Source organism: Ranitomeya variabilis, chromosome 1, assembly GCF_051348905.1.
Source record: "Ranitomeya variabilis isolate aRanVar5 chromosome 1, aRanVar5.hap1, whole genome shotgun sequence".
Classification (NCBI taxonomy): domain Eukaryota; kingdom Metazoa; phylum Chordata; class Amphibia; order Anura; family Dendrobatidae; genus Ranitomeya; species Ranitomeya variabilis.
Window position 1 is genome coordinate 50955216 of NC_135232.1, and position 13975 is coordinate 50969190.

General features: G+C 48.7%; 1 protein-coding gene across 2 annotated transcripts in view; it reads right to left on the bottom strand.

The window, feature by feature from the left end:
* MYO5B (myosin VB) overlaps positions 1–13975 on the bottom strand; it is a 206601-nt gene that overhangs the window by 121403 nt on the left and 71223 nt on the right. For both annotated transcript variants that reach the window (XM_077283527.1, XM_077283516.1), the window contains exons 3-4: positions 11726–11891; positions 9843–9987 (exon numbers count right to left, since the gene is read on the bottom strand). In XM_077283527.1, the coding sequence (XP_077139642.1) occupies positions 9843–9987; positions 11726–11891 (311 nt within the window). The remainder of the gene's footprint in view (positions 1–9842; positions 9988–11725; positions 11892–13975) is intronic.

Below are 13975 nucleotides of genomic sequence, written 5' to 3' on the forward strand. Positions count from 1 at the left end.
CAGGGGCCCCAGGCAGCCTATGGGGCCCCAGGCAGAGCACAGTGGCCCCATGCAGAACATGGGGCCCCAGGCAGAGCACAGGGGCCCCAGGCAGAGCACAGGGGCCCCAGGCAGCATATGGGGCCCCAGGCAGAGCACAGTGGTCCCAGGTAGAGCACAGGGGCCCCAGGCAGCCTATGGGGCCCCAGGCAGAGCACAGGTGCCACAGGCAGCATATGGGGCCCCAGGCAGAGCACAGGGGCCCCAGGCAGCATATGGGGCCCCAGGCAGAGCACAGTGGCCCCAGGCAGAGCACAGGGGCCCCAGGCAGAACATGGGGCCCCAGGCAGAGCACAGGGGCCCCAGGCAGCATATGGGGCCCCAGGCAGAGCACAGCGATATTGTGGACCACTGTGCGGTGTTTCAGACTCCCTGTGTGATGTCTGGGGCCCTGTTCTTAAGTATATTAAAGATTAAAGTAACGTATATTAAAGTATATTATAGATCAAATTTGACACGTTTATGAGCACCATTGAGTGATATACTCAAGAATGACATAATTTTTCAACATTTTATGGTTTCAAACTGTAAACACTCAGAGTTTTTTTTACTTCAACCAGAAAACCTTAACGGTTCATAAAAAACTTGACTGTTCAGGATATGATAAAAGTCATAGTATTCTGAATCTTTAACTTATAAAGATACCTTTACATGGGGTGATTATTGGTTCCAGAGAGGCTTTCGGCCGATAATCGTACACATGGCTGGTGACAGGACAATACAATATAAACGTTCAAAGGTAAACACTGATAACATTAAAATCTAATATATAATTGCCTAGAATACTACTTCCTGCAATTTGTGCCAACTTCCGTGGCTTTGTCCGGAGCTATTGTCCGGAGATAATGTCCGGAGCTAATGTCCGTAGGTAATGTCCGGAGCTAATGTCCGGAGCTAATGTCCGGAGCTAATGTCCGGAGCTAATGTCCGGAGCTAATGTCCGGAGATAAGTGACGTCACCAGTGTCCTACACCCAGACAGAGCACAGTGGCCCCAGGCAGAGGCACAGGGGCCCCAGGCAGAACACAGGGGCCCCAGGCAGAGCACAGGGGCCCCAGGCAGAGCACAGGGGCCCCAGGCAGCATATGGGGCCCCAGGCAGAGCACAGGGGCCCCAGGCAGCATATGGGGCCCCAGGCAGAGCACAGTGGCCCCAGGCAGAGCACACACCAAATCGGAGGCCGAGGGGCCCCGCCAACCAAATCGAAGGCCGAGGAGCCCCGCCCACCAAATCGAAGGCCGAGCGGCCCGGCCCCGCCCACCAAATCGGAGGCCGAGGGTCCCCGCCCACCAAATCGGAGGCCGAGGGTCCCCGCCCACCAAATCGGAGGCCGAGGGTCCCCGCCCACCAAATCGGAGGCCGAGGGTCCCCGCCCACCAAATCGGAGGCCGAGGGTCCCCGCCCACCAAATCGGAGGCCGAGGGGACCCGCCCACCAAATCGGAGGCCGAGGGGCCCCGCCCACCAAATCGGAGGCCGAGGGGCCCCGCCAATCAAATCGAAGGCCGAGGAGCCCCGCCCAAGAAATCGAAGGCCGAGCGGCCCCGCCCACCAAAGCGGAGGCCGAGGGGCCCGGCCCCGCCCACCAAAGCGGAGGCCGAGGGGCCCCGCCCACCAAATCGGAGGCCGAGGGGCCCCGCCCACCAAATCGGAGGCCGAGGGTCCCCGCCCACCAAATCGGAGGCCGAGGGGCCCCGCCCACCAAATCGGAGGCCGAGGGTCCCCGCCCACCAAATCGGAGGCCGAGGGTCCCCGCCCACCAAATCGGAGGCCGAAGGGTCCCCACCCACCAAATCGGAGGCCAAAGGGCCCCGCCCACCACATCGGAGGCCGAGGGGCCCCGCCCACCAAATCGGAGGCCGAGGGGCCCCGCCCACCAAATCGGAGGCCGAGGGTCCCCGCCCACCAAATCGGAGGCCGAGGGTTCACACCATCCAAATCGGAGGCCAAGGGGCCCCGCCCACCAAATCGGAGGCCGACGGGCCCCACCCACCAAAGCGGAGGCCGAGGGTCCCCGCCCACCAAATCGGAGGCCGAGGGTCCCCGCCCACCAAATCGGAGGCCGAGGGTCCCCGCCCACCAAATCGGAGGCCGAGGGGCCCCACCAACCAAATCGGAGGCCGAGGAGCCCCGCCCACCAAATCGAAGGTCGAGGGGCCCCGCCCACGAAAGCGGAGGCCGAGGGTCCCCGCACACCAAATCGGAGGCAGAGGGACCCCGCCCACCAAATCGGAGGCTGAGGGGCCCCGCCCACCAAAGCGGAGGCCGAGGGTCCCCGACCACCAAATCGGAGGCCGAGGGTCCCCGCCCACCAAATCGGAGGCCGAGGGTCCACGCCCACCAAATCGGAGGCCGAGAGTCCCCGCCCACCAAATCGGAGGCCGAGGGGCCCCGACCACCACATCGGAGGCCGAGGGGCCCCGCCCACCAAATCGGAGGCCGAGGGTCCCCACCCACCAAATCGGAGGCCGAGAGTCCCCGCCCACCAAATCGGAGACCGAGGGGCTCCGCCAACCAAATCGGAGGCCGAGGGGCTTCGCCAACCAAATCGGAGGCCGAGGGGCTTCGCCAACCAAATCGGAGGCCGAGAGTCCCCGCCCACCAAATCGGAGGATAAGGGGCACCGCCAACCAAATCGGAGGCCGAGGGGCCCCGCCAACCAAATCGGAGGCCGAGGAGCCCCGCCCAACAAATCGAAGGCCGAGCGGCCCCGCCCACCAAAGCGGAGGCCGAGGGGCCCGGCCCCGCCCACCAAAGCGGAGGCCGAGGGGCCCCGACCACCACATCGGAGGCCGAGGGGCCCCGCCCACCAAATCGGAGGCCGAGGGGCCCCGCCCACCAAATTGGAGGCCGAGGGTCCCCGCCCACCAAATCGGAGGCCGAGGGTCCCCGCCCACCAAATCGGAGGCCGAGGGGCCCCACCAACCAAATCGGAGGCCGAGGGGCCCCGCCCACCAAATCGGAGGCCGAGGGTCCCTGCCCACCAAATCGGAGGCCGAGGGGCCCCGCCCACCAAATCGGAGGCCGAGGGTCCCTGCCAACCAAATCGGAGGCCGAGGGGCCCCGCCCACCAAATCGGAGGCTGAAGGTCCCCGCCCACCAAATCGGAGGATAAGGGGCCCCGCCCACCAAATCGGAGGCCGAGGGGCCCCACCAACCAAATCGGAGGCCGAGGAGCCCTGCCCACCAAATCGAAGGCCGAGCGGCCCCGCCCACCAAAGCGGAGGCAGAGGGACCCCGCCCACCAAATCGGAGGCCGTGGGGCCCCGCCAACCAAATCGGAGGCCGAGGGTCCCCGCCCACCAAATTATTCTTACATTTGAATAAATAAAGTATATATGGATTCTAGACTCCCGATTCTTTAGAATCGGGCTGCCATCTAGTGAACTCATAATGGCCTGGAGAATCATAATGACAGGTCAGATTTAGCATTTAGTGAACCTAGCAAAAAAGACAAACAAAAAACAAGTGTGGGATTGCACTTTTTTTTTTGCAATTTCACCGCACTTGGATTTTTTTTCCCATTTTCGAGTACATGACATGGTAAAACCAATGGTGTCGTTCAAAAGTACAACTCGTCCCGCAAAAAACAAGCCATATTGACGGAAAAATAAAATAAAGTTATGGCTCTGGGAAGGAGGGGAGCGAAAAAAAACAACAAAAAAAACAAAAAAAGCTCTGAGGTTTAAGGGGTTAAAGTTATGCCCAGGACCCCACTTTGTCTAAAACCGGCCCTGACTGTGACATCACTGTGTGTTAGCCCTGTACTGTGACATCACTGTTTATTATCCCTGTACTTTAGATCATTGTTTATCATCCTAGTATCGTGATGTCTGTCCTGAAACATTACAATCCTAGTACATGGTAAGTATGTGTGAACCTAAGGTGGCTCTTAAAGGGTTTTGTCCCTTTATTTAGCCTAGTAGCCCCTTCGTTCTGCGATGGTCCCAGTTCAAGGACACCCAACTGGTATTACAGTCCATCAGACCAAAGCTGAAGGTGGAAGGTGGAAATCCTAACAGAAGCTGAAATGGCGGCTGATCCTGAGGATACGCCATGAATGTATGGTGAACAGGGTGTATATTACAGATGACTTTTTTCCTCTATTTTCTGGAAGTGAAGGGGTTTTTTGCAGAAGTCCAAGAAAAGAACACAGGTTTTAATTTTCCTTGATTATATAGAAACAAATCCAATCAAAGCTCTAAACTTATGAAACAGGTTTGATCATTTTGTGAAGATTAATAATGTGTTTTTTCTCAGCTTGAGATGAAAGTCTCATGAATGAAAGAACAGAGTTGTTGGGTCTGCGACCATTGAAGTGCATTGGGGCAAAATAATTACAACCATCTGCATTCTTGTTTAATTGGGGCGTCTGAAAATCTGAATATTTCTCCATCAGGAATACCAGGACAGTAATCTGACTGGAATGTGTCCCGTCACCAAGGTCAGTTCCTGCCCTGAACACGGAGTCTGCATTGTTAGATTACGTATAAAGAAACGAATAAATGAGCAAACCTAACAACCACAATTGTAGAAATGTTCTGGCCTCCGCTCAGCCTTCATTACAATACATTATTAAAAAAAGAAGGATGATAACCGATAAAATGGAGGACATTTATGATGACGGCCATTGTTGCCCATAGCAACCAATCACGGCACAGCTTTCATTTCTTACAGTGATCTTGAAAAATGAAAGCTGCACTGTAATTGGTTGCTTTGGGCACCAAAAACAATGGTTAGTGTATCTATAGCAACGTATAATCCAGCTAATAAAATGATTTTTTTTTTTTATCATAATCTGGAATAAGTAAATTTCGTTATCCTATAGTTTTCCATTTGCCAAACCCTTGAGAGCAACTCAAGGAAACCCTCTATCGGGACTAAAAAAAAGGCTGCCTTTTGAAAAACCTTTTCTGAAAATCTACATTTTCTAGCATCTTACACTGCAGTATTCCTAATATATTCCCTAGCAACACTCGCGTCTGCCATGGTTATGCTACAGATATCGTTCGCTTCATCATAGGGCGAGTTTGGGAACAAAAGACTCTCGTCCTTCACACAAACACACAGAAAATAAGTTAGAAATACACACTATGTGCCCAAAACTACTGAGACGCCTCCACATTCCCCTCCAGGAGCTTTTCTGACCTCCCATCCTACATCCATAGACATTACTATGGAGTCTTCCCCTCTGCAGATATAACGGCTCCCGCTCTTCTGGGGACGATTCTACAAGACTTTGGAGGCGTCTGGGAATTTTTTCCCCTTCATCCAGAAGATCATTAGTGAGGTCAGACTCTGATATTGGGGGGAGGCCGGGCTCACAATCTCCATTATAGGTGTTGGATGGGGCTGAGGTCCGGGCTCTGTGCGGCCACTTATGTTCTTCCCCGCTTGTATGGAGCTTGTGCACCGGGCACAGTCATGGGGAACAGAAAAGGGTCTTCCCCAAACTGTTCCCACAAAGCTGGAGGCTACAGTTGTCCACAATGTCATATGCTATCACTGGAACTAAGAAGCCTCGGCCGCCCCCTGATAACAGCCCATAGTGTTATCCTCCTCCACCATCTGTACAGCGGGCACAGTGCAGTTACGAGGTAACGTTCTCCTGGCATTCCCCAAAACAAAACTCCAATAGAGAAAATATGTTTCCGGCATGTTGGCTTGGTGATAACCAAGTTAGTAACAGCAGACAGCATGGCGGGGTCCGAATGTTATACACCGGGGGCGAGGAGCCGGATGTTATACACAGGGGGCGAGGGGTCGAATGTTATACACCGAGGGCAAGGGGTCGGATGTTATACACCGAGGGCAAGGGGTCGGATGTTATACACCGGGGGCAAGGAGCCGGATGTTATACACCGGGGGCAAGGAGCCGGATGTTATACACAGGGGGCGAGGGGTCGAATGTTATACACCGAGGGCAAGGGGTCGGATGTTATACACCGAGGGCAAGGGGTCGGATGTTATACACCGGGGGCAAGGAGCCGGATGTTATACACCGGGGGCGAGGAGCCGGATGTTATACACAGGGGGCGAGGGGTCGAATGTTATACACCGAGGGCAAGGGGTCGGATGTTATACACCGAGGGCAAGGGGTCGGATGTTATACACCGAGGGCAAGGGGTCGGATGTTATACACCGGGGGCAAGGAGCCGGATGTTATACACCGGGGGCAAGGAGCCGGATGTTATACACCGGGGGCGAGGAGCCGGATGTTATACACCGGGGGCGAGGGGTCGGATATTATATACCGGGGGCAAGGGGTCGGATGTTATACACAGGGGGCAATGAGGCCAGATCTTATGCGCCGGGGGGCGAGGGGATGGATCTGATGCGCCGGGGGGTCGAGTGGACGGATCTTATGCACCGGGGGAAGCGAGGGGACAGATTTTATGCAACGGGGGGGGGGGGGGGGGGGGAAGGGAACAGATTTTATGCACCGGGGGGGGGGTGTTGGGGGCGCGAGGGGACGGATCTTATGCATCGGGGTCAATGGGGCTGGATGTGATACATGGAGGGCTAGGTGCCAAATATCGTTCACCGGAAGTGAGGGGCTGGATGCTATACACTAGGGGCAATGGGACCTGATATTATACGCCGGGGCAATGGGGTGGCCAGATGCTATATACCAGGTCAATCGGACTGAATGTAAAACCTGAATTAAATGATTAAGATGTGGGGCCCATTACTTTTCTCCATATAGTGTATTTTCCAGGTCATCAGACCATGTCCATGAGCCCTGTCATATACCAACCGTAGCTAATCACACCCACTCCAAATGAAAGGGTCCTAGTAATGGCTTTCATGAAAACTTCACAGTTCACGCATGATCAGTGAAGGATTGGGAGATCTGAAAACCTATGATCACAATGGGAATGAATGCCTCCAGGCAAGGACAGAGGACACAGCTGCCAAGACTCCCACTAATGCTGAATAAAAAAGTGTCCCAGAAGTGACCGGAATAAAAAACAAAAAAACACAAGCTGACCACCTCTTATGCCCAACTCATCAGTATGAGGGATGGAAATTCTGAACTTACGATTAGAGATGGGCTTACCCCTGGATGTTCTGGCCTGGTGGGTTCGGCCGAACAGTTTGGGTTTGGGTACCAGAACAGAACCCAGACCCGAACCCCATTCACTTGAATGGGAGCCCGAATATCCAGTGTTTACCACGTTGTCATTTACATGACAGGATGGCAAACACAGCTTATGATCGGTGGTAAAATCATTACCGCCGGTCAGACAGCAGCAGTTCCCAGGCTGTCAAATGACAGCGTGAGCCCGCAGCTGTGATCGGAGGTAAAAAATGTACCTCTGGGCACTGGCATCAAGCTGATAGGACTACTGCTCCCATCAGCCTACATCTGCTTCTGCTAATAACAGTCAGAGCAGGCGGCGGCTAATGGGAGTATTCATCAGCTGGCACCTGGGCTCTAAATAAATAAGAAAAAAACCCCGCATGGGTTCCCCTGTATTTATAATAACCAGCCAGGAAAAACTGACAGCTGGGGGCTGCAAACCTCAGCTGCCAAGTGTTAGCAAGGCTGGTTACCAAGAATAGAAGAGTCCCAACGCTGTATTTTTAGGTATCTAAATAAATAATTTAAAAAACGGCATGGGGTCCCCCCCATTTTTGACAACCAGCCAAGCTAAAGGTGACAGCTGGGGGCTGGTACTCTATATTCTACCTCCAATATAATCTCTATTTAAAGTGGTTGCAAAGAATTAGAAATACTTGGCAGCCTTCATTATAAAATAGTGCCACACCTGTCTACAGGCCATTAAGGGTATTGCAGCTCAGCTCCATCCACTTTAGTGAATACAGAAACAAACCCAGGACAGATGTGGAGCTGTTTTGGGGGGATAAAAAAAACCTGAAATATTTTTCTAACCCTGAAAACCCTGTACGTTCACATGCCATTTCAATGATAAATGAAGGGAAGATTTAATTATTACCATCGACCTGAGAGTCCGTGTCCAATGTATCCGACCAGATAGTGGTTATATAAGCGCAGCAGGACGGGGATGATAACAAGTGCAGAGAAGAGTAACAATACATGTCACTGGCAAATGGCTCCGATAAGCCACTTGCACACAGAAGCCCCCGTAAATAATGAAGATCTCAGATTTTTAAGGGTTACGCCCGGACAGCTGCTGCCTCTTATTCCTATTTTCAGCCACACACATGTATTATCCAGGATGCTGAGCGGAACGCCAACTAGATTTACTCAATGTTGTAAATCTGTTTTTGTGCTTTTTACACCTTTGAATATTAATGCCAAAATGCAATTAAAACATTTTTTTAGTTTTTGGGAATGCTGCCAAAGATTTTAATTATCCGTTTCTTCAGTCAAAGGCGGAAGAGTCAGCGTGGGGAATGTGTGTGCAACAAGGGAAGGCGGATAATACACAAGACAGATCCTTCACTGTAGAAGAAAGTTGAAAAAAAAAGAAGAAAGAAAAAGTTGCTAGTACCCAACACTGCTGCTTTTATAGTTTAGGTCATTCATATTTTATCAAGTTTACACTCGCTGATGGGATCCGACAGATTCCAAAAACCAGAACCTGAAATTATCCGCTAGAGTAGAGTAATGGCCGAGCATGTGTACCATCGAGCTATTAGTTATTTATTTTTTTTTATTTTTTTTTCAACGTTACTGTCAGAAAAAGACTAGCACAGCGCTCGGCTGTCTCTGGCAATGGTCACATTCCTAGCAATCAGCAAGTAATCAGCTATCCCTGTACCCCTTTGTAACCTATTCAGTGTACACAGGAAAAGTTCTACAAGCTTCTGATATATTTTGTTTCAGTTTCTTACCATTTCCAAGATATGTTTGCTGTCAGGGAATGAGAACACATTTCCATTCAGATACAGTATCCCTGCGCCGAACTAGTCCTGCGCTCAGCTGAGAAGTGGCTACAATGGTATCCAGAGTAAATAATGCTCTGTAAGCTCCAAACTGATACATTGTAGCAAACTTCCAAACGGATACATTGTAGCAAACTTCCAGACTGATGCATTGTAGCAAACTTCCAAACAGATACATTGTAGCAAACTTTCAAACAGATACATTGTAGCAAACTTCCGAACAGATGCATTGAAGCAAACTTTCAAACATATACATTGTAGCAAACTTCTAAACAGATACATTGTAGCACACTTTCAAACTGATACATTGTAGCAAACTTCCAAACGGATATATTGTAGCAATTTCCAAACGGATACATTGTAGCAAACTTCCAAACAGATGCATTGTAGCAAACTTCCAAACTGATACATTGTTGCAAACTTTGAAACTGATATATTGTAGCAAACTTTGAAACTGATACATTGTAGTAAACTTTCAAACTAATATATTGTCGCAAACATCCAAACAGATACATTGTGGCAAATTTCCAAGGTAATATATCGTAGTAAACTTTCGAAACTGATACATTGTGTAAACCTTCCAAGCTGATACATTGTAACATACTTCCAAACTGATACATTGTAGCACACTTTGCAGAGATATCTGTGCTGCTGATGCTGATGTGTTTAGCTCACAAAGCATTGTCTATACTGGATACAATTGTATCCATTTCTGAAATTGAGATGATGACAGCTCTCATTCACTGACAGCAAGAACGTACAAATAATAAGGAATAGGAGCACAGAATATATCACACCGTTGTAGAATATCCTCTATACAGTGATCTTTACTTTTTATCACGGACATCCAATCTGAAGATATCCTCTTTACCGTTGTGCGCACTGGGCAGTTTTTCTGGTCTTACGGTAACTGCATACATACAGACATACCTGGCCATCTGCTTATAGGCCTCTTCTGCCACAGCAAAAATATGAGGGTCCATATCGCCCATGTTTTGCCCACTGTAGGCATAAATGACATCTTCACCGTAGATTGGCAACTGCTCGTAGGGATTTATGGCAACTAGCACAATTCCTATGGAGAAAACAGGAGTCAGGATTTAAGAACCAGTAGTGATGACCCCCCTTATGTAAATGATTTACCCCTAAAAATGAATTTACACTTAACGTCCTAGCCGAAGAAGAAGGGAATCAAACTACAACCCTATATAGGAGGTCTCTATACAAGTATGGGAGACTGGAAACTTCGCTGCAGCTGTATGGTGACTTTTACTTGCCTCTGTATCACTAATATTTTTGCATAAATCACTGGTACACTTATTTATTTGTTATATATTTTATTAGTGTAAAGAGTGTTTTTTCCAGCAAAAAGGAGCCACATTTTTGTGCTTGCAGGAGCCTCTTCAACCACTAGAAAATTCCATGATGCAGAGAGAAGGAGAGAGGAGGGGGATGCAGCTGCAGTTTCCCATGAGGGTTAGAGGAGGGGAGCAGAGCTGCTGGGGAGAGGTCTGTACATCATCTATTGATGCCTTTTGAGTAGCAGTAGGTAAAGATGTGCAAACAAAATACACCTGCAACATGACTATTAACCCCCATTCCACCACGACCAATTTAGCCCATTTACGTTTTTGCAATTTTTTCCCAAGAGCTATAACTTTTAAATATTTTTCCCCATCCGCATACAAGGGTTTGTTTTTTTTGTATAATGAGTTTCAGTTTCGAATAACTTCATTAATTTTGTACTAAAAAAAATGGGAACAATTTTGGATGGAATGGTGTAAAGAAAAAAAATATATTCAATTCTGCCAAAGTTTTTTTGGGTTTTATTTCTACAGCATTCAATTTGCAGTAAAAATAATAAAAAAAAGACCTGGTGATGTGATTCTCTAGGTCAGTACAATTATGGCTATACCAAACTTGTAGAGATTTTTTTTTTCTATATTTTAATGGCTAAAAAAAAAATGGAACTTTTTATTTTTCCGGCGACAATCTGGCTTGTTTTTGGCATGGTGGGCTGTATTTTTCATTGATACCATTTTGGATTACATATGACAATTTGATCACTTTTCAATTGTTTCTTGTATAAAGATTCGGTAATAAAAAAACAAACCTACAATTCGAGTGTTTTGATTTTATTTTCTCTTTACGATCTTTAACTTGTGGGTTAAATAATTTTGAGGACAAAGCGCTACCAAATCGGTTTATTAGTTATTTTTATTTTAAAAGGGCAGAAAGATGGTGGCAGTGGTGGTCTTCAGTATTGCAAATGTCACGTAAGGGCAAACCAAGAGTCGGAACCCACTGACCCGGAACAAATAATTTAATGCATTTTCCTTGTATTTAATAAGACAAAACGGCTTGTTGCCTCTACCCTTTGGCACTCAGCCCCTGGTGCACATGCCCTCGCCCCTGGCGTACCCCACAGCCAGGGTGGATCTTGCCTTTGTGGCAGATTACAGAAATTAGGTAATTCTGCAGTGATAATGATATTGGGTGATCCCAGTCTAAGTCCTCATTCAGACATTTATATATAATATAAAGATATAAATATGATCCAACTCTCAGATCAAAATCAGACATATCGCCGTGACTTTCTGCGGACTGCTCTCTCTTCGCGAAAAGTCACGGACATGTGAGTGGCCTCTTAGATTATCACAGGTACGAGTGCTATCCGTGAAAAACCACAGATGGCCGTTTACGAGAAAATGGGACGTCTGAATGAGCCCTAATTGTGACCCCCAAAAAAGTGACCCAAGATGAAGGCAAATCCCGAGGTGAAGACGGCCGCCACGGCTGTGACACGGACTCACCGCAATATGTGTAGATGTGGTTGGACTCTAGGAAGCGGACCTTGAGGTTATGGAGCACGGCCGGTTCATGGAGGTAACTGAGGGCGGTCAGGTCATTCTCTCCCACCAGAATGTCCGGATTACGCAAGTGAGGTAACGAGGCGGGAGACACGGGGAACTCCAGAACCTGGGAGCGGATGGACACCACAAATTAGGAGAATAAAACACGTCAACCACAGCGAAAAGGAAAAAAAACACACAAACGATCTGTAGGTTACCTGAGATACATAAACTCGGCAGACAGTATCGCACATGATAAGCTCGGATACAGTGGTTGGCAGAGAGGAGCTGACATGACAGGCTTATTAGGGAGACACACTCGGTGGCCCCAATGGAATGGACGTCCAGATACCCCACAAAACGGGATCCAGGAGCATTAAACCACCGGCCATAAACACGTTCGCTCTGTCGGCACCATCATGGTCTGTGGCTCCGTTGACGCAAACACTCGAATCCCGTTTTGCGGGGGTCCGGATGTAAGCCCTAATGGGGCAACCGGGGGAACACAATGTGAAAGCATACGCAGGCTAATACAGGATACGGTTAAATACACTTGTTTCACAGATGGTATCACACATGATAAGCATAGATACACAACCTCAGCAGAATCACAAGATTGTTTAGCCTGAGTACTTAATACTGACAGTACCACACATGACAGGCTTAGATACACAGCTCAGCAGACAGTACCACACATGATAAGGTAAGATACACACATGGTCAGCAGAAGGTATCACAAATATTTGGATACACAGCTTAGTAGACACTATCACACATGATAGACTTAGATACGCAGCTCAACAGACGCTACTGCACATCACAGGCTTGGATACACAGTATCACGCATGGGATGGTAAGATCTAAGGCTACTTTCACACTAGCGTCGGGAAAGACCCGTCGCTGTGCGTCGGGCCGACGTTCCCTACGCTAGCGTGGTCTCCGCCACACAACGGGGGCAGCGGATGTATTTTTCCAACGCATCCGCTGCCCCATTGTGAGGTGTGGGGAAGTGCGGGGAGGTGGGGGCGGAGTTCCGGCCGCGCATGCGCGGTCGGAAAAAGCGGACCGTCGGGAGCAAAAAACGTTACATGTAAGGTTTTTTTCTCCCGACGGTCCGCTAACACACGCCCAAGCGTCGCAAAACGGACGCGACGTTTGGCAATGCGTCGCAAATGCGTCGCTAATGTTAGTCTATGACGAAAAAACGTATCCAGCAAGAACTTTTGCTGGATGCGTATTTTCGGCAAAACGACGCATTTGCGACGTATTGCAGTTAACGCTAGTGTGAAAGTAGCCTAAGATACACAGCTCAGCAGACGTATCACACATAATAAGGTAAGACACGGCACACTTGGTCAGCAGGTGGTACCACACATGATAAGCTTGGATACAGTGGCTGAGCAGTCAGAATCGCACAAAATTCACTTGGATATAAGCATATCACACATTATAGGCTTAGATACATTAATGCTCACTAGACAGGTTCACAGGTTAGGCTGAGATACATTAGGTACTTGGATACACAGCTCAGCAGACAATAACACAGGACAAGTTTAGATACAATCTATTTCCTTTTGATTTTCAGATCTCCTATAGGGGTATGTGCACACGTCAATCAATATAAACATTTCTATTAAAAAAACCAAAAACAATTTACTGCTTATGTGTTCAGTCTTTTCAACGTCTTTTAACCAATTCCGGTTTCCAAGATGGAAGCCGCGTTCTGCTTTACAATAAAAGTCCATGAAAAGCTTAAAAGACACCTGGAGGACGGAGGGACATTTTTGCAGCATTTTGCCATCAGTTTTGCTTAAAAATTGCTAGCATATTCACCATTACTTACAGAAAAATACAACTTCATGATTTAGTGCAAAAATTGTTTTTTTTACTGGAAAACGACAGTAAAAAAGAAAAAAAAAGATGGCACATAAATCCCCTGAAAAACTGCGGGCGGCCAAGAACATCAGAAAAACTCTCAAGAAACTACCAAAAACCCCACATAGTAGATGTTTCAGGAAAAGTAGACGCCAGATTTTCCTGAAGAGTCTTTTGCTTGAAAAACTCTGTAAGTCTGTGTTCAGACATTGCGATTTTAAATTGGAAAACTGCATGTCACTTCTTTCAGTGTTTTTGCAGCATTTTTTCACCCATAGAAAGCAATGAGTAAGTGCAAAAACGCATCAAAAAACACAGGTATCAGGTTTTCCTGCA